The sequence below is a fragment of the Perissodus microlepis genome, chromosome 15 (genome assembly GCF_051167445.1).
Source record: "Perissodus microlepis isolate ML-2025 ecotype Zambia chromosome 15, ASM5116744v1, whole genome shotgun sequence".
In the NCBI taxonomy this organism is placed as follows: Eukaryota; Metazoa; Chordata; class Actinopteri; order Cichliformes; family Cichlidae; genus Perissodus; species Perissodus microlepis.
The window spans coordinates 18,451,924-18,473,824 of NC_140475.1; the positions used below are offsets into that span (position 1 = coordinate 18,451,924).

The window sequence follows — 21,901 nt, forward strand, 5'->3', positions numbered from 1 at the left end:
ATTCAAAAGCTGGATCACAGTCTCTTCTCCAACTGTTGGCACAGGTGAGTAAAGAGACTTCAGTACAGTTGAACCGTCCCAGGATTAATACTAAAAATGAAGAAGTGAAGGAAGTGAAGTGACTGGAAAGAAATCAAAGTTGGCTCTCTCTGCGAACACCAGCAGGACCTCTTCAGATTTATCATCCCCTAATGGACCGTGAAGCCATCAGCACCAGCGAATGCTTCAGAGTTATCGCATTTCCAGTAAATTAGAGGCAAGCTCTGTCATTCAGAAAGAGGCTGGTGCATCTGGCGGTGTTTTACACGAACATCCAAAGATTTACAGTTTGCAGATTAGAGGTTAGAAATTCTTTCGTATTATTTTTCAAGTTCTCAAATAAGTTACCACCTGAAAGGGTTTCCCATTCTCTGCACATTTGAGATCCAGGATTCATACAGCTCACAAGTCATGGGAAGGGTCCACACAGCAAGAAAATCCCATAAAGGTGCATCAATGACAAGGTGTATAGTGACAGCTTTAGAGGCTGTTGAGAGAAAAGAGGGGCTCATCTGAATTTTTCTATAAACTTCAATTAATGGGGTAAATGAAGAAGGGGGGAAAAAAGAACTTATCAAATCTAAGAGTAAAATCCGCAAACCTCTCTGACCACTAAACTTTGAGGACTTTAAGAAAATGTAAGAGCTAAGAAATATAAATTTAACAAAGAAATGAAAAGAAAAAAGTCTGAATACCTGATGCATATTGCAGCATGCACAGCAGAAGATGCAAGAGAGAGATGTTTACTGCATTATGCTCTCTCTGTTCTTCCACGACTTCTACATAAATGTCTCTATCACTGCTCAGCATCAGAGGGAGTGTGGATTAATATTAAAGTGCCATATGCAGTTATAGCTAAATTATTTGTCAGACATGTGCCTCTTCCTGCCTGAAGGAGTCTGGCACAGCTTTGAAAATCGGTATGCAGAGCCTCTGCAGCGTGGATGCTCCTTTCAACACGGTCCATTTATGTTCCAAAATGGCAATAGTTTGAGCTATTATTTTGAAAAACCTGTTTGACATGCCTCACTGTAAAAAGCTCACTTCCCTTCCATTACTGTTTGGTCCCGAGAAGATCCAGTTATTTGGTTTTTCATTACAAAGTTCTACATTTTTGCCAGATTTATATGAATAACACAGACCTGGAACTGCTTTTAAAAATGTAGGCTGAAAACAATTGCCACAAGATGGCGCTGTTTGCTGCACCAACCATTTGTGGCGTTGCGGCTTCACAACATCTGTATAACCCTAATTTATGAGATAATGACATCTATTTAGATCCTTTGCAAATTAATTTTATTCCATCAGTTGCATCAATAGAAATTTAAGCAGCAACATGAATTAAGCGCCAGACACATAGATCAGTGGTCCAGATGGTCAAAGTTGAATAATTGGGCCCAATATTGGACTCACTGAGCGATTCCACGAGTTAATTAAAAGTTCTCAGGTTTGCAAAACACCGAGACGTAACTAATCCCTGCATGATTTTTATACGCTATCTTAACCTTAAGATGCACAGGTATAGCGTAAACTCGCACAGACTCCTCAAATTACTGCCTGCAATTTCAGCGTGTCGTCAAAATATAATAAATGAGCGCTAAATAGAACTCAGTGACATTGGCTGAAACAACTACAAGATGTAAAAGACATGCATCCCACATGGTTAAACTGTACTATTGCAACAAGTTGTGTTTTACAACTTTTTAAAGTCCAACATTTGCAGTTTTCTGAATGGAGTTTGATTTGTAAAATGAAAGCAGGAATGACCCAGAGGTCCTGTGAGTGCACCTCTGGGACTTCCCCGTGATCTGTGATTTCAGTAATTTCTTGGGACGTCTTGTGTTTTTGTTGCACGCTCCATTAACCAGATACAAACACATTTACAAATGCAAACTGGGAGATCCTGAATTATGGCGGGCTCCTGCACCTTATCGGAGCAAACAGACTCCCCGTGCATCCTCCGATCCCCCCCAAGTCTGCCAGCCTGCTACTGTCTGGCTTATCAGCGCTGCTGCTGCTGCTGGATGCTGTACGATGCCGCAGCTCGGATCCAGTTGAGGATTTCAGGATGGAAACGTGAGGATGGAAATGCTACTGGAACCGCGTATTCTCGTGGTATAGCCCAGAAGAACATCAGTGTTCTCTTGTGATGCTTATTTGATCCATTTGCTTTACTCCATAGAGAAACGCTCCTGCCGGTCGAAGACGCTCCTGAAAGGATTTTATTGATACGCATCTCTCCAGATCAGGTGCGCCGGCGTCTCCTTAACTTACCTGGGATGATAATGATTTCTGCTCATTTCTGACTGTGAGCGGCAGCGCACAGAGGGGGGGATGTGGATTTCAATTTCAAAGTTTGGGTCTTCTCTGGCTGTGGGTTTCTGAGAGAGGGGGGCATGGCTTATGCTGATTGGAGATGCACGCGCCTTGTTTAACCGACTTAATTCTGGATGGATGCTGTCGCTGTGATCGCGGCTCTTCTGGCAGATGAGTGTGCATTTGAATTCTCACCGTGGCAACCTATCGCGTTCACAGCTCGCTGTGTTGTGTTTTCCGCCGGGACTGTGGTCCTGTCTCGCGGAAAGTTTGTGACTGGGACGCGGCGGAACATGAAGGCAGCGCACCGTGGATCTCTGTGAATTTCTTTCCGCACGTGGTTTCAACATAGCGTGTCATTTGCTAATGGATTTACAGTTCGAGGGTTCATGAAGAATGTGTTTCCGAAGTGGATATTCCTCCACGGGCTGGAGGGGAGAGCAGCGGACACTTCCTGGAACCACAGGTGTTCTATACAAACAGGTGAGAGGATTCAATTAGGAATTACGCTTACTAAAGAGTTATGAAATATAATTTGTAAGGTAGAAATTCCTAAAGAGTTAATAATAGAGGTGGTTTTCCTGGCAAAAACAGCCCATGTGTTGAACGCGTAGCTCGCTGCAAACTCCCTTCAGAAATGCTGCATTTTAGTAGCGAACCTGTCATCAAGCGACACTCTTTCGCCCCTAACGAGACACCCTGCGCTGTGACGATGATGTGGAAACAGCCACCGTTATCAGTCAATTCCGTTTTTAAGCGAACACCGGGCTCTGCATACTGTTTAAGAAAGTCAGAAGCGCTACTGAGACGTCCATGACACATTTAGCAAAAAACAAAAACTTTTTGAAAAGTTAAATATCAAAACAGATCGTCAAACTTAACGTGTACAAATCAGCTTGGGCTTTTATTATTTTAATGCCGCGTCTTTAGGCAGATTTTTGTGTATTTATGACATATATTGTGTTGAGTAAAGGTGCTCAGATATGGTTTAACATTTTTCACAGAGCTTCTACGCTGTTATTCTGAATTTTTTCCGTGCAATATTGTATCAATTATTTATTTAAAAAAATGTTTATTTGTCTCAGAAACTGCGATATCTTATTTCATTGATAATTTTCTATTTATGTTTTCTTTTAGTGACGCCAAAACCCAAAATGCCGAGTTGTGGGTAGAGAGCTGACCTGCATCTACCTCCCTGCAACCCCTCTCCTCGTCATCCCCGTTTCCCTGCTTTCTTTTGGCATCCTTTTGTCAACGCTTTTACTCCCTTTTATTAATACTTGTTTTATTTTAATCTCTAAGTTGATCCTTTTTCAGCTCCATCACTATTCTCACACCCGCTGCCCACCTCGTTTTATTGTGAACCTCCACCCTATTCTCCTCTCTTCCCTCCCCAGACCCACCACCTCCTCCTTTTCCTCCCCCTACAGCACACATGCAGGCCAAGAAGAGGTACCTGCTCGTGTCTGTGGGGGCCGGTCTTCTCTTCCTCATATATCTGTGGGGTCTGCAAATTGGGGAGTTCCAACAGCAGCCATACCAGTATCATCAGTTTCCCCAGTACCCCCTGTATCATCAGTACCACCAACAAGAATACCAGTACTACCGCCAAAGTAAGGAAGTGTACTACCAGCCCCAGCCATTGCCCCAGAGAAATCCATCCAGACCACCCAGACACTGGCCGGAGTCGACCAAGCTGCTGGAGCCGTATTTGGAGGGAGGAGAGCAGGAGGTAGACTGGAACGATTTATAAGAAAAGAAACAATGAAAGCTCTTTAAGTAAAAACAAAAAGAAGTGAAAAAGTCCAATTTATAAGCATTTAGTGATCAAAATGAAAGTCCAACAACAGGACAGAACAGTAAAACTGAGTTAAGGAGGATGGTTTCAAAGCTTTTGTGATTGTAAGCTGTAAGGGGGGGGGCACAAGATCAGAATCAGAATACTTTATTGATCCCTATGGGGAATTATGTAATGATGATGATGATAACACAATGATGTTGTTTTTTTTTTAGTATTTTCTCTACCAATGAAAAAAGATTCTTTCATTCAAATCAAAATATCTGAAAACGAAACATCTCTTTTTGGCTGAGCTCTTACCAGGCATTCATGCTGAAAATAGCCTAGTGTTAAGCGTTGGCGGTGGTAGGTGTTATAGAAAGAAGTGAAGAGAGAGGAAACTTTTAGGAAGGCAAAAACACTTTAAAAAGAATTTTAAATTCAAGGAAGTTACAGCGATATTCAGAATTAAGGGGGAAAATGCTGTGGATATTGCGAAGTGAGTACCAATTCATGGTATCAATGCAGCATGTCATGTTGTGGCTTTTCTGCATATCCAACTACACTGCTTTACTTTGTTTCTTTTCACATACTGCTGTCTAAGCAGATATGCAAGTTCTTGTGCATACACATTAGTTTGCTTTAAGGGATTACAAGCATAGATGGCTAAGCACCATTGCTTTGGGGAAATCAAGCACAAATTACCAGCTGAAGAATTCAGGATTGCAAGTAATGCAACAGGCCAGTCAGTACTGATGAGGGAGCAGTTTGCAGCCATGAATTTTCAAAAGCAGTTTTCAGCAGGAGACAACTTTCAAAGCGTCACTACCTAGAAATCCCATCAGGTCAGAGATGCAGTTTTGAGTGCAAACTATTTATTCGTTTCTGGGGTTTTTTGGAGTTTGTTTTAATGGAGAGTTGACTGTGCTGCACAAACATTGGTGTGATGTTAACAGATACATTTGTTTCTGTGGATACAGGAGGACACCCCTCAGCTCCATCATCAGCACACCTCCCCTCGTGAACGACGGGCGATCCGTGACAACATCTACAAGAACAAGCGCTGCCGCATGGAAACCTGCTTTGACTTTGCTCGCTGCCAGTCGGGATTCAAGGTTTACATCTACCCTCAACAGAGAGGCAGCGAGATCTCAGAGACCTACAAGAAGATCTTGACCTCCATTGAAGAGTCCCGGTTCCACACCACAGACCCTTTGAGGGCCTGTCTCTTTATTTTAGCTGTGGACACATTGGACAGGGACCAGCTCTCAGTGCAGTACGTCCAAAACATTAGATCGCGTATCCAGAACCTGCCCACGTGGAACGATGGCAGGAATCACCTCATATTCAACCTTTACTCTGGGACTTGGCCGGACTACACTGAGGATTTGGGCTTTGAGGTGGGACAGGCCATGCTGGCCAAGGCCAGTGCAGATGTTGTCAACTTCCGACCTAACTATGATATTTCCATCCCTCTATTCTCAAAGGATCATCCGCTAAAAGGAGGGGGCATAGGTTATCTGACACTTAACGATGCACCACCTTCCAGGAAGTACCAGCTGGTTTTCAAAGGGAAAAGGTACTTAACTGGTATAGGTTCGGAGACCAGGAATGCTTTGTATCACATCCACAATGGAGAAGATATTATTCTGCTGACGACATGTAAACATGGCAAAGACTGGGAGAAACATAAGGACTCACGCTGTGACAGAGATAATGAAGACTACTCAAAGTAAGATTGATTTGTGATGTTTCTTTCACCTTTTTGTAGTTTTAAGTGGCTTTAAAATCTTTAAAAGTCGATTTCTTGGTCTGAATGCTTTTCGTGCTCCATGCATTAGCATTCCATGCAAAGAGGTTCCCACCTTTAAACTGTAATGTCCTTGCAGACTTGGATATTTTCTTCTGTTAATGCAGTGCTTATTGTGTTTTGAAACAGATCAGCTAGCACACACTTTAGAAGAAGTAAGTTGTGATGCTATCTTATTATCAGCTGCTTCTTGCTGCTGGTTATTTCAAATGCAGCGAGTTTGTGGATCATTACAACTCCTCACAAGTGTTTGTTGTGTTGGAGTTTGCATGTTAGTACTGTCAATCTTTACAAATTTGGTTTACTGGCTGCAAACTCTCCTTCTTCACAATGTTGAGCATTGGGGGCTGCTGTGCCTGAAGCACTTCTTCTTTATTTGAATTAAACAGGTTGGATGCTTTCATGCACATACTTCACAATTGCCATGGGAGTTGAGCTTCAGTGTCGCTGTGCTCATGAGACAAAATGGTACAGAAAAGTGAGGGTATTTGTGCAGGTTTGTGTAACGTGCGTGTGTGAAGGAGAGAGAGAGGAGCAGGAGAGCAGAGAAGCATCGGCTGAAAGATGGAAAGTTTTTGTCAGCTCAGCAGTTGGTCGAGAGAAAAGTGATCTGAGCCGAGAAGTTCACCTTTTGAAAGTTTTAGCTTGAGCTGACAGCTGAAAGAAGAGACTCCATTGCACTTAGAGTGAAACAGAGGCACCATTCTTGACTCGTCTCACTTTGTTAGTCCGAGTCATCTGTTGCATATTTTAGGTTTAGAAATTGTCGGGGTCCAAAGGAAAGCTCAGTGCTGTCAAACAGCAGCTTAAATTTTACAGTAAGAATCTGCATACAGAGGAGTCAGCAAATATTGCATCTGAGACATTGTTCAATCAAGAACAGTAGTTTTTCTTTTCTTAAATAAAATGTTCCAATGGTCCCTAACATACAGTTAAGGTTGTAATGGGTTTAATGTTGAAACTCCTGAAAATCTGATTTCATTCATAGTGAATTCAGGGTTTCTTGCAGACTATAAACTTTATTCAGTGGCCTTCATTAGGACTACTCTGAATCCACTTCTGGGAAATCTGCTAATACTTCGCTTGTAAGACCATCAATACATTATTGATATGTTTTGGCCACTTAGTGAGAACAGAAACAAGTTTCACAGTCACAGCGAGAAGTCTAACAACTGAATTGTTTTTAGATGTGGTTTCACTGTGGCCTAACGGCTGATTTAGACTTTTGTTGTGAGTGTTCGCAGAGCCTACTCTGTAATCGACGTAAGTGGCTGACACGCTTGCCAGCATTCATGCATGGTGTTTTATGTGTTAATTAACTTGTGATTGTCTCTTGGTGCTTTTTATGCAGTCCCAGCTAAGATGGAAACAAATAAAATGCTGACATCAGTGAGTCCTTATATTGAAGCAATGATTGTTGTTTTCTCACTGATCTTCCAAAACGACACCGAAACATTATCGGGAAATGCACAGGAGCAATCAGAGGTATTGAACAGGCCAATCACAAGTCACATTTCCAGACAGGTGCCAATCAGGTTGTAACACGGGTTAATTTAGAGGGGTTTGCTGTTACAACGTATCAACGGCATACATTTAAGTATAAATTTGCTGGGACTCTCAAAATAATAAGTGTCTTTAGGAGCGACATGCTCTCCTATGTTCAGGAGCTACTTTCAAACGTCTAATTGGAGTTTAATGCTACAAAGGTGACTACTGACTTTGCTGGAAAATGGACATCTTCTGTAGCAAACCTGTCAAGCTGTTTGCTGTTTAAAATCCAAACAACACGGTGAAAGATGCTAAAACACAAATGGAGAAAGAGGGCGATAATTTGATGTGTCTTTGTCACCACCAATGACCCTATATATATTATATTGGGCAAAATTATAAGGCCACACCTCTTAATCTCTGAACTCAGGTGTTCTTAATCCCGTTGCTACAGATATATAAAATCAAGCATCTCTCCATGCAGTCTGCTTTCACAAACATTTGTGAAAGAGTGAGTCGAAAGAGCTCACTGAATACAAGCAAGGTACTGCAATAGAATAAACTGCAGATTAACTGCCATTAACATATATCATATAACATATAATAAAAAAGCTGGGACCTTCATGTCATGAGTTTCTATTGCTGAGCAGCTCCTGCAGATGTAATGTTTAAGTGGCTCAGTCCTTTTCTCCATGGAGTGTGTGTGTGGTCCTCTGATCCAGCATAAAAATCCTCTAAAACATTCACTGTTGACATCGCTTGGTATATTTTTATTTACTGGAAACATTTCACTATCTGAAGTTGGAGGTTGTATATGAAAAGTCAATAGATGAACCCCTCGGTTTCTCTTTCATTTCAAACCGAATGTGCTGCAGTACAAAGCCAGCACAGCAAAAGAAAAATCTGTCAGTGTCCCACTGCTAATGGACTGCGGTGTGTTTCTGAAGGTGCAATGGCTGTAATCAGTGGTACAGGATCACATTTCTTGTTGCTTCACAGGCCTGTACCAATACTTTATCAGCAGCTGACGGCATGCTGAGAACACATGTCTCTAGAATGCAGACAAAATATAAAACTATCTCAGAAAATAAGAATAACAAATTGGAAATGGTATACGTGACCACTGTGTTCGCTGAAAGCCCTGTTTGTCTTTAATAGTCACTTCATTTATTATGTATTGGAACATTTTCCTGTAGGTGTGTTGTGTGGTAGGAGGATTGTTACTGCAGAGGAATCTAGACAATACAATACAAGAGTACATTAAGACTTTTATTTAACTTGAACTTGTTCATGAAAATGTGTTGATTTAATGAAGCTGGCTGATAAAACTAGTGGCTTTATGAGCAGCTTTTAGGGAAGAAAAACAAACCACATAATGCATGTTAAAGGTACTCGAAAAGAAATCCACCATGTACTCAATGCTGAATAAAGCACAAAAGGCAATAATCCATATGCTCCTGAAGAGAAAGTGCTTATAAGCCTGCCTCACTAATTAAATAGTACATTAATCATTTTCTCAGTCTCAGTGTGATATCAGGCTGTTATTAAATACCAAATGTTCTGCTCTAAGGTGCTCTTTTGTTCTTCTTTCTCGTAATTTGACTTAACAAGACATTTTAAGGAACTTTAAAGCTTGGTGTCTGTCTTACTAATAATAAAAGTGATTAAGTGTGAAGGGGAACTTACTTTGTCAGATGAGACACATGAGATGGTATGTAGAGCTCTGCTTCATGTGTACTTTGCTGTTTAAGAAATTGATGGTTGATGGTAAATTCTAGCACGCTGTGGGAAAACTACAAGTATGCAGCTTGTACAGTCTGTTTAGTCACCGTTGTTTTTTGTTTTTTTTCTGTGCAGAAATTATTTAAGACTATCCAGACTGAGCACTTGGACTAATAATTGACAACAACGCATTTAGAGACTTTTGTCTCATTAGTGAAAAACATATAGAGCACAGACTTAAATACAATAAATACAACAAACAAAGGGTTTGAATAAAGGTGTGTTACGTAACCTAAATTGGCTTAATCCAGCAAATATTACAGAACTGATAATTATTTTGATCATGCAAAAATTCTAAATACTTCTATTTTTATTTAAAGCCGGAGAAACTCAAACTTTAGTAAAGAAATGTGTCCATACTCTTTGTAGACTGAGATCTGAATGCAAGGATGTGAACTAGGGCTGTTTGATATAACGATATGTATCGGATGATGATATAAAAACGTCTATGTTTCATTTTACGCTATCATTTGTTTCGTGGTGTCGCAAAATAAACTGTTTACGGCAATATTTTTTTCATTATTTTGATGGTCACTGTAGTGGCTATAATAATTTCTTAAAGTTCTCTCTTTCTCTTATATTTAATATAACCACACTACGGACGGACAAGCGCTTGTTTTTATGCGTTGTCGTTAGCAACAATGATGGTAAAACCACCGCGTATCCGCTTGTTTATTTTCCACATAAACCTTTCACAGTAAAGCTCAAGATCCTGTTGAGACTTTTCAAAATAAACAGAATCACGTGAAAGATGCAAAGTATTTACGGATGAGAAGCAAAAAAGAGCCGTCAGGTGCTAAAAAATAAACCTTAGACTAAAACGTTAGAACAGGCTTTTTCCCCGCAGCAGGCTGTGTAATAAATACTCACAAGGCCGTTACAACTTATGTCTAAAAATGTATAGTTTCATGCATCGGTTAAAACACTCGACTCCAGCTACATGACGCCCAGCTGGAAACACTTCACGCAAGTCGAGCTGCCCGAGATTCACAGAATTTACAGAAAATGTTACATTTTTGTGATTTATATCGTTATCGGAAGATAGATGTCTTATATCGGGATATGAGATTTTGGTCATATCGCACAGCCCTAATGTGAACATTAGATTCTGTGTTAATAACACCATTTCTCTTGTATAAATGACCATATTCACACGGTTCTCTTTTTAAATGGATCCAGTTAGCCAAAATATTAAAAAATGCAAGGTGTGATCAAAGAGTTTAGGACTACACCCATAAGAATAAATATGTCTGACTAAAATTTGGCAAATCCACACTTCAATGTCGTCGTCTTTTGGACTTCTGGACCGGTGGTAACTACTGGTTCCTTGGTAAAAATGTGAATTGCCTGAATCGTTGGTGAGGGCTTGCTGTCCTGTACTGCAGCGGTCCCCAACCTTTTTTGCGCCACGGACCGGTTTGTGCCCGACAATATTTTCACTGACCGGCCTTTAAGGTGTCGCGGATAAATACAACAAAATAAAACTAGTACCGGTACCGAAAAAAAGAAGATTTATTCATAACACACGTGAAAAGACCCAGGAAAACTGAGTTAACGATAAAAACGATAACAAAATAACGCTGAAAACCGATAAAAACCCTGAAAACCATACATTTCTCACCCGAGCCTCAACTCTCGCGGCCCGGTACCAAACGACTCATAGACCGGTACCGGTCCGAGGCCTGGGGGTTGGGGACCGCTGCTGTACTGTCTCATTAATACAAACTGCAGGACTACTTACAAATCACTTGTGAAACTCCAAAAAAGTAAAGGAAAAAAAGAAAAGCGCTCTTAGTTTGTAGTTTGCATCACACTTTTTAAATTTTCATAGTTAACTAGCAGATTTTTACAGAAGCTGGGACCTTCTATTGCAATCAATATGCAGGTTTGGAATTAGGTTTTATTTCCAAATTCTTCTCAAAGTACTCGCCAACATTTGTCCCTTGGAACCATAGGTTTCCATGGGGTTTGCAGCAGGTCTCTGTGCCTGTGCGAGTCAGACCTAAGGTGTGCAAAGTTTGCATTAAATAAATCACCAGTGCCACTTCAGTGTTTTTGCTCAGTTTTATTTTTGAGAGGATGTCGAACTCTGCATTTAGTGACAGTCTGACCCAGGGGACTAAATTGATAAGGCAGGTCAGTTTGACACAGATGTTTATGTTTGTGGTTGTTTGCAGTCTTGAGCAATGAGTTAACAGCAGCAGTGCTGAAACTAGTCCAGGGATGCACAAACACATGAACTCAGAGGGTAGATGGGCCAAATTTAATCACTTTTCATTGTTACAGGTGCCATTCCAGATCATGTTAACTAAAAACATGGCTCCGATTTCTGGCTCACTGAAGAAAACAAAATGGGAACGAAAAAATTAACTGTAGGCTAGTTGGTTTTGTTGATATTTAGATTTTTTTTAATGAATTTTTGAGCCAGTAGTTGGCTTGTTTTTATTTTCTGGGTGTCTGTGGCAAGATCTGTCATGTGGTAAGTTTGATGATTCTTCTAAAAGTTTGCTGTTAAAAGCTTCATGCTGTTAAACAAGTCAGATGAATCCAGCTTAAGAATGTTTTGATTCTCGAGGTTGTGACTGAGAGCGCCTTCCTGCCTGTTTGCTGCTGCTTCCTCTGGTGTCTTACACACAGCACATCGATACAGACATCACCCAGTGCAGTCAGGGGGGATCCTACACTGCGAGACTCCCTGATGGGAACAGAAACCAATGAGGATCTTGAAGCCTTGGGGCGGTCGATAATTGCCCTCCAATTGAATTAAGCTGTGAATGAAGGGGATAGATAGAAATCTCACCTCCCCCTGAGCGGCACCAGATTGAACTCACGCTGTTTTACTGTACATAGATAACAGCCAGCTGAACCAATTAGAGCTTTGCTATACAGAAGAGTCTCCCCAAAGACAATTTGATATCATAGGCTCAGGGCTTAATTTACAGAAAAGCAGATTAAATGTTTAATCCAGATCACTGTCACATCTTTGATGATAGCTTACAGGATCAAAACAGGAAAGGAAAGAAGAAAGAGTAGTGTGGAGGCTAGCCAGATGTGATGCGAGGTGTCCTGTTCAAGCCATAAATATGTTGTTTCATATTTTTCTTCCTGCTCATTAACCTTCTCTCTTGTTTTGTCTCGATTGGCGGTGGTAAAAGTTGAAATTGGCAGTTTGGGAAACCTTGAAATCCAGCGTAGTGCTGAAAAAAGAAAGAATGACTCACCTTAAAAGTAACTCCAAAACTGATTGTATTGTGAGCTCCAGTGGGCTTGTTTTCATTGAGGACAGACTAAGTTATCACATGACCTGTTCAAATGCTGGTTTACTGCTCTTGCACATTTAACTGTTACATCTACCGTGCTAGCATGGGTGTTTTTTCTATGCCTACCTATAGCATGAAAGTGGAACTTGCTAAGAGACACTTGGGAATATTTTATCTTTAATTCAAATTGATAAGTGATACTTTAACCTTTCAGTGAACAAGGACAGCATAGGCTCTCTCCATCAGGCTACATTAGTCCATTATTCCAAATTTTATCACAACACTGCAAACTATGCAACATGCACATGTTTTAACTGTCTAGTAATCTCACACAAGCTTTAAAAAAAAAAAATCATAAATGGTTAACTTACTGTCAAAAATATCACGTACATATTCAGTTTGTTGAATTTCTTCAAGTCTGAGTTTCAGTTTATGAACAGAATTATCACATTTCCTCTGCTTCTGTCTACTCCATCATTTTCATCTTTGAATGAAGAAATCAGACATTGTGACAACATATTTTTAAACTCTCAAATACACCTAGCTAAATCAGTGGCCAAGCTGCACATTAAACAGGTTTTGTGTGTGTGTGTGTGTGTGTGTGTGTGTGTGTGTTTGGTGAGAATTGGCCTACTGCAACCACAAATTTATCATCTGTGCAGATTAACACAGTGAAGAATGGATGAGAATTGGAAAATGTTGAGTTCGGGGGAGGGACTGTGGGCTGGCATTTCTGTATGATTTGTTGAGTATGAGGATTGCACTGGCCGAGAGGAATGCCAGGCTGGAGCACACAAAAAAATACACAGTATATGCTGAAGTGTTAAACTGCCAGTTACGTTTTATTTTCTCATTAATTAAAAGTGCTGAAACTGTGGGATCCCATGTTTCTCTAAAGGAATTAGTTATTTTTACAAGAAAATATAAAAAATGAGGCCAATAAAACTTTTTTTCTTCTAAATTAAGTTAATTGTTTTTCCCCCTACCTGAATAGTTTTTTCTTTATCATTTACTTCTGCAATTTTAAATATTTGCATAACTTGCCAGCAATTGTGTTTTTGTATAACTAACCAGGATCTGTTTTAGATCACAGTATGTGCTGTCAATGCATTTTAGACTGACAACACACTGACAAGGATAAGCTCCGTTTTTCTTTCTGGCCCCATCTCAGCTTTCTGTGGCAGTTCAGTTATCGATGGCCTTTAAATGCCAACGGATGCATTTTTATACACACACACACACACAAAAATATCCCATCTTTGCTGTAAATGAAGAGATTATTTATAGGAGAGTGTATTTACAGTGCTTAACAAATTTATTAGACTCATAAACCACTCAGGTCAAGGTTTATGCCACAGCTGCCCTAAATGATTAATGTTTCCATAATGTTTAATCCACCAATAAGTTATTTTATCAAAATTATGTTTTTATTGCTAAAATAAAAATCTGATTGTTGTTATGCACAAATTTACAGATTTACAGTTTAAAAAAAAAAATATATATATATATTTTTTTAATTAAGCCAATTTACAATTATTTGCTAGTCCTAAACAGAAAAATGTTATTTGCCTGAATGTTATGCTTAATTATTTGACATCTCATAGAAGTCCAGACTGTTATCTTAAATTTGTGTATAAAAATTGATGCCAATTAGTTTTTTTCTGTTAAATACCAATATAAATTCTAGTTATAAATAACTTTTTGACAGATCTTTAAAATATTTCTTCTTGTTTTAACGACAGGTGTTCTAATAAATTTGGTCAGAACAGTATAATTAGAATTTGAATTGGATATAAAGACAGTAAATTAGCGCAGCTTAAGCAGGCAACGTGAGTTTTTACCAGCATGTTGTAAGCTGTCAGTATCCTTCATTTTCAGCTAATAGCAAAGATTGATCAAGTCATAATAAGTGAGGCAACAACAGAAAAGGTGTGAAGCTAGTTAAGACCTGTTTCATGGTGCTAAACTGGCAATAACATGAAACAGCAGCTGGCACGCAGCTCTGAGCTAAATGTGCCATAAATGAATTGGATATACAAGTTTTCCACTTTTTGCACAATGTAATTGGTTTAGCTAGTAGCCTGCACGCTTGTGAATTCAGGTTTTTGTTACCATGCTTGGTCTCTCTTTGGAGTTGAACTGTAATTACCCTCCTGAAGTTTTCACCGAATGCATCATTTTACAGCTTCAGTAAATCTTTCAGTAAAGATTTCATAGGCCAACTCAGGTCTTCACCTTTTTTGCAGGTATCCTCTGCTTGCTTTATAGCTGTACACCTACACTTGTAGTGAGGGTAGAAAACACATAAAAAACATTGTTGAATTGAACTTAACAGACTAAATATTTTATTTACACTATCTAGAATAAAAAGTGTAATGCCATGTTAAGACTGAAGGAATTCTTTATGGTTGCACCAGATTATGAGTGAATGTAGAGTCATGTGTTATTAAAGAAATTTAGCCAACAGACTTGAGAGACCTGTTGGTCCAATCATAGTTTGACATTTTTCATGACCTGTGTTGTTGTACACTTTGTTGTAGAAACAGATGTACTGACCAAAGTGGTGTGAGCGACTCTGTCTTGTATTCACAAAAACATGGAAAATTAAAAAAAAAAAAACCTGACAGCTGATTAATTGGTTGGTCTCACAAAGAAAAGAGTGTGTTGTCTATCCATTAGCCTCTCTTTTCCTTTTCTAAGCTCATAGTGCTTATACCACACATTTCCATATTTGTCCGAGCAGGCCACTCTGACAGGCTATTGTCTAGATGTCACAAAGTGTCCAAAGTGCAGCATCACTTTTAGTTCTGACCCCCTTAGGTTGTTTAAATCAAGCTTTTATTGTGCTGATAATGTGTAGTCTGAATGGAGGAGAAATGTAAGAGCTTTGGCATGAACTCTCACAAAAGATTCAGCAAAGAAAAGTTAAACCACCAACCAGGCATGCGGCGATGTGAATTGATTGGCTAAGTTTGGTGTAACACCCTTGTATTTTTAATACATCACATAATTTTTTCCACGTTTCCAGTCCAGTCCATGTACCTAATCATTTTAAGAGGAAAGGTGTTTGTTAATCTACTTTACACAGATTTATAAATCATTCAAGCATAAAGAAGGCACTTAACTCGAGGGATAAACCAGTTTTGTTTCTACACATAAGAGACAATTGAGCAATTTAATTTAATTTAATTGAACAATTTTAAATGGTGTCTTTATGCACTGTGGTACTGGCAGCCTGTTGCAAAAACACCGTTTGTTCTAATTTTTTTAAGACAGTTTGACAGGCGTGAAATAGTATTTTTGTACCAACGAGGTGATTCTCAAACAGCTATTAGCCAAAAACCTGGCTTGTCTTCTTATGGTGTGCAGTGTTCTTAAAATATTTCAGGAAACTGGAACAGGACGACAAAAAAAAGAAGTGTCAGGTATATCTACGTGGTAAGCCAAATTACACAATAACTGGACTGAAAATCAGTGGGAGCAGGTCTTATGAAGTGATGAATCCAAATTTAAACCAAGGGGGTCAGGAGATTTTTACCTTAACCTTACAATATGTAGTATCTTGAGGCAACTGCCGTTTTGATTTGGCACTATATAAATTGAGTTGATTTGAATTGAATCTGTAAGACACAGTGGAACCTCTGTCATGGTTTGGGGCTTTCAGCTTGGGGATCTTGTCAAAACTGATGAATTTATGAACGAAGAAAAGCCATCAGATTTTTTCCACAATGCAATGCCATTTGGAAAGTCTGACTGGCAATAGCTTTATTTTTCAGGACTTCAATAATATTTAAAGCAGAGAAGGATCATCTTGACAGAGAACAGAAGAAAAGGGGGCAAAAGAAGAGGAAGAGCTTTAAATGTTCTTCAAGAAGCCTGAAGGACAAGTCCTGAAAAGTACTTAAAGAATTCCCAATAAACCTTGCCTAAGAGAGCTATGTTGAAGAACAAAGGCGGTCATAGAAATGGCTGACTTTAAAACTTAAATGTACAAACTCTGTTTTTGACCTTTAATAAATGCAAACTTGTACACAAGTATGCATTTATTTCCATTCATGTTTGCATGTTTATTTCAATAAATTGCTGTAAGTTCTTCCTAATTTGCTGGGAAAATATTGAGAAATGAGACTTTTGCACAGTAGGTAGTAGTCAAGGTCTGAAGAGATCACATGTCATGAAAATGTCCCTTTTCTGCAGAATTTGCATGTACTAAAGAAGTGAAATGACATATCCTGACAAGCTGATAAAGACACACAAGCAGCATCTCTAAAAGCTCGTAATGGACAAATATTTGACCCCAAGCATTTGCATGATACTCTGTCATCATTCACCAAATGTGCTTTCATCACTAATTATTTCATCAAAAGAAAGTAAAGATTCTAAATGAATTAGTTATAATGGGCTCTCACTGTTCAGTGTTTTTAATTTGATGCATCCAAGTATGCATAAATATATTCAGATGGAAACACAGCTGCTGTCACATCTGTGAATCTCTGGCAGCTGCAGAATCCAATATGTATGATGGGAGAAAAGTGTCTGACTGTATTAATTGAAATGTCAGCGGTGGTCATGTGGGTGGCCTGCTGTCACTGCGTTTTTTTTAGTTATTTCTTGCTGGGCTTGTTGTGAGTTGTTCTGTTAAAACACATCAAAAGGTAAAGCCCTCTTTCCTTGTTGCTGCTTATCTTCCTTACTCCTCACCATCCTGTCTCTTCACCGTCATCCCTCTCATTCTTCTCATCTTCTCCTCCATTTTCCATTCCTCTCCTGTTCTCTCCTTTATTCCCCTTATCTGTACTCTTCCTCACTCCTTTGCCTCTTGCTCTTTTCCTCACATCTTCCTGCTTCGACTGCTGAGCTAAAGTAACCCATGGAAAAGGTTTTACTGCTGTCTTAGTGCATCTTTGATGCAAGTCATGATGAAGAGCTCCGTGAAGAATAACAACAAACTCTGTCAGTTTCAGTGAAGGAGAGAGACAAGTTAAGGACTTCTAAGACACTTCATGTGTGACCACATTAGAAACCTAATTAAAGCAACAAAAAGGTGGCTAAACCGGCCCGTTTGTAACGATGCACTTGCAAACATTCAGAAAATAAACTCTTTCAATAACAGTCGCTGCAGTAAAGTACATGAAAATAAACCAAATAAACAGTTTAAGTAATTAATGAAATCTTTAATATCTATCAAAATGAGGTACAGTTACCCAACAAGAATGACAGAAAAGATTAAAACTGTTAGAATAAAGTCAAAGAAACCTGGTGATCCTGAGCAACACAATCTGAGCCCTGTCTCTTGAAAATCGCATCCCCGTTCAACTAAATTGCATTTTTGATTTGCAGTTAAATTGCTTGTAATCAGCATCCATGCAACGAGCCATGGGACTGAAAGAGTTTCTAATGTGGTTGGTGTCTTTAAACGGTCTATTTTAACTCAAACCACAATTGTTTTCTCTCTTAAATGTGTCCAAAGAATCAAATAAAACCTTCAAGTCACACTAAATATAAACTGAAAAGGTCCCTAATCTTTTTGATAATGCCTCTGTCATCCAGCCTGTCTGATGGATTGTGTGAATTTTGATATGTTCAATATATAAATTCTGACTTTTTGAAACTTTTTGGCAACAGGCGTGTGAAAGAGTATAGTGAAATAAATGATTTCATCTTGTGTATTCAGAGTCTGATGGATAACTGACAGTTTCCTTTTTTGGTGACACCTTAGGTAGTTTATTTATTATTTCTAAACAGGTGTTTTTCTTTCTGTACGTTTCTTCTCTTCCGATAGGGGAAAGAAATTGGCTGCAAATGTGTTGCGTAAATAATGACCTCCTTTGGCCACAGCTGGCCGATGAATACAGTAATAAGAAATCAATATAAAATCTTATTAGAACTTCTGAAAAACAATCATAACAAACCGTAAATACAGGTGAAAAATAATTCATTTTGACAAACAATATCCTCTTCTTATTTCCTCCTAACTCAGACTAATAAAAGTTGTGGAGACACGATTCTTTACAGGCTCTTTGAGAGTTTCTAGGGGCCATTAAATGGCTGCAGATTTCTCAGCCAGCAGACAAGAACAGCTGAACTTGTCAATGCATTGAAGGCTTCTGCCAAGGCTGGTTGGAGGGTAAAAGGAAACTCTATTGATCAGCTTTGACTTCACTACTGCAGCCAATCAGAAGATGAATAGAGGTTAATAGTTCTTGCTGTGTGAAATCCAAATATAGATTGGCATTTAGTGCAACGGGGCCTTAGCATTTATTTTACTTGACCCACTGTCAGTCTTATTGGGAAGAACAAGTTAAAGTATCAGAGGCCAAATGGTCACTGTGAGGAACACAAGCCAGCAAACTGTGTGAGTTTAAACATTTGTCTGATTGATTGACTTAAGTTTTTGCCTGAGCTCTTGACTGAATTTGCAAGTTTAAAGTAAACTGCAATCAGCATTAAATTTGCACCTGACCTTTCCTGGCAAACTTTGTCATGCTGAATGGCTGTTAGCTGTTTTTTCAATGTCTCGTCTTGGATAAAAAAATCTAAAGTGAATGACTTGAGAATTAATGTCTCGGCCTCCTGGAATTCCTTCCAAAGCAAAAAAGACATTATTACTTGTGTAAGAAAGTTGAGAGAAGACGAATCGGTGCCTCCCATCGATTCTCAAACTTGTGACTGCACTTCCTAACCTACTGACAAACATGCTACATGCAAATAATTATATAACGTGTGTGTGTGTGTGTGTGTGTGTGTGTGTGTGTGTGTTTCTGGATTTTTTTGGTTAATATTCTTTATAGGAAACTACCATGAAAATAAGAGGCTGTTCATTTCTTTGGAAGTGAGTACACTTACAAATTTACTAGTGTTCGCTGTAAGAAAGAACATAAAATAACTCACATGTGCTTTGTTGGCTTCACCTATTTGCATTTCCCATTGTTTACTGGACCAAATGAGTTAGGTGTGAAATCGTGAAGAACTAAGTGCCTTAATTTCTACTGCCTAATATAATATAGTTTAAAATGAATAAAATGGTAAAATATAATAACTGTATATTTTGATCATTTAAAACAGGAAACATACAATAAATTAAAATAACAAAATGTTATGCTACTAAACTTTTTATTAAAAATTCTTAAAATTGATTTTATTTATCTATTGTTTTCAAACACAACAACTGTGGAAAATAACATACTTTTCCCTTTGTGCCTGGAAAACACTTGACAGCATGCACTCCATTAACGTAAATGAAATCACATTCTCCAACCAACTGTAGCAATAACTGTTCTTTTGACTTAATGTACTATGACTCACAATGTGAATCAACTTCTCTCCTGCTACAACTTTTATGGTATAAACATTGCAGCTGCTCATGAGCAAGGCAGTTTTGTTCTTCTTTAGGATGTAGTTGGGTAAAGAAATTTCTACCTTAAACTTTTAAGGAGACCGGTTTGATGGCTGCACTCGGAATTGTCAGGGCGTCTCCTAAGTTTCCTTAAAAGTAAACTTGGAAAACGGTAAACCTTCTGAATGCGAGTTTTCTGTAAATATGCTTGAACTTTACACTTTATACCAGAATAAAACTCAATTTATGTCTCGCTTTTCTCGAACAAACGGTGAGTGCCCACTCTTCGTCACGTCAGTTTGACAGTAACAACACATGCTGAAAAAACGTCTTTGTCTGGGTATATGTGATGCTATGCTGTCTGTCTGCAGAAAGGATGTCATTTTCTACAGCAGCATGAAATGTTGCCAGCCCTCTCACTCGACTGCACATCACTTTCTTTCCTTATGTACCCAGAAAATGAGCCAGGAACACAATTCGACTCAATCACAGTATTTTTTTTTTCCCCTTCTCTTTTGCCATCTCCATTCGACCTTTCTTCCTAACTCTGATTTGTTTGCCAAAGTTTGCTGTCTTTATTTCGTCTTCTCTTTCTCTCTGTCCATTAGTGTGGTGAGCAGTGACAATCAGTTGAGTTGAAGTAAAGGTGTGTGGGAGCTTAACAGGATGTTTGCCATCCATCCTCACCGAGAAAGACCAGGAGGACGGAATTAGAGAAGTGGTAAAATAGTGGAAACACTGCCTGGCAGGATGGATTGCAGTGTGAATCCATCACGTTTCAAACACACACACGTGCACAGCAACAGGAAAGAGAGGAAACTTTATCAGAGAGGAAACAAGAAAGTGTTGCTCTTGTATGATTTTTCATTTGCTGCATGTCACCCTGTGTATTTGTTTTTTCTGAGCGGAAACAAATGGTCCAAAAAGCCGAACAGTTTTCTCTACTGCTTGGTTTCACAAACATTTGCAGCCACAGATCCCTGAACACACACATATTACAGCAGAAGTGTCCATCTTTTTCTCTTTTCTACTTCCCGAAATCCATATACTGCGGGACACTTTTAGCTGTTGTTGATTTAGTATCAAGTATTTTTTGTATTATGACTCCCTAAAGCATTTTCTGCTGTATTGTTGATTCTCCAGCTCAGTGAAAACTGCTCCGATTTCTTACATGAGGGGAAGATTGGACTGGATACTTCGCAACTGGATACTCTGCAGGCAAACTGGATGAAAATCTCTTTATTAACAATTCATATCAGCAGCCTTTATGATTTATTACAAAGTGAGATGTGGATACTAAACAGGAATATGAGTTGTCTTGCATGGAACATGGGCACATGCACATCCTTGCTTTTGCTCCAGTTGTATCTTTTGGAGTTTGATTTTGCTGTTACTACACATCGAATAGATGCACCTTGATTATTTCTGTAATAATCAGCTAATCATCCTACATATTAAGGCCAGGAGTTTTAGTTAAGTTTGTATCAGATATCAGCATGTTTGGTAGCAGCAGACATGGTTGAACTCTGGAAAAATTTGTCCCAGCACATAGAATCTGGATTTTTGTTGTCTCTCAGTTGTACGTGTCTAGAATTTGTTGCTATCAGCATGCCTTTTATACTGGTTTGTAGTGCAGACTGCTGCTGGTGGTGTAATGGTTTCTTGGCACACTTTGGGCCCTCAGTACCAATCAGTTCTGAATGTTGTTGCTGACCATATGCCTCCCTTTATGCCCCAATCTTCTAATGGCTACCTCCAACAGGATAATGACCCATGCCACAGCAAAGGCTGTCTTGATTCAGTGTCAGAAGGGTTTGCTTATTTGTTTGAGATATGAAAAAAAGAGATGTAAAAAGAAAAATTGATTATTTGTAAAAACAAGCACGAGTGCCTTCCAGCTCATACACTACACTCTGCCAGTTCCCATAAGCATGAGGGAGCCAGACACAACAGTACATCCTGCTGTAGGCGTAACCAGCAAAAACTTTGCAATTAATTTGCTTTAAGCATTTGCATTTATTACACTTTTCTGCAGGCAAGACAACATAGAGAAAAATATTTTTCCCAGAGCAAAAGCTGGAGTGTCCTTGAAT

The 21,901-nt window shown here is 39.0% G+C and overlaps 1 protein-coding gene across 1 annotated transcript in view; it reads left to right on the plus strand.

Annotated features, from left to right (window-relative positions):
* The first annotated feature begins 1,743 nt into the window (after positions 1-1,743).
* The window catches only part of LOC146372038 (exostosin-1), a 291,065-nt gene continuing 270,907 nt past the window's right edge, over positions 1,744-21,901 (plus strand). The window contains exons 1-3 of the mRNA XM_084953298.1: positions 1,744-2,838; positions 3,493-4,087; positions 5,113-5,864. Coding sequence (XP_084809424.1) covers positions 3,791-4,087; positions 5,113-5,864 — 1,049 coding nt within the window. The 5' untranslated portion in view covers positions 1,744-2,838; positions 3,493-3,790. The remainder of the gene's footprint in view (positions 2,839-3,492; positions 4,088-5,112; positions 5,865-21,901) is intronic.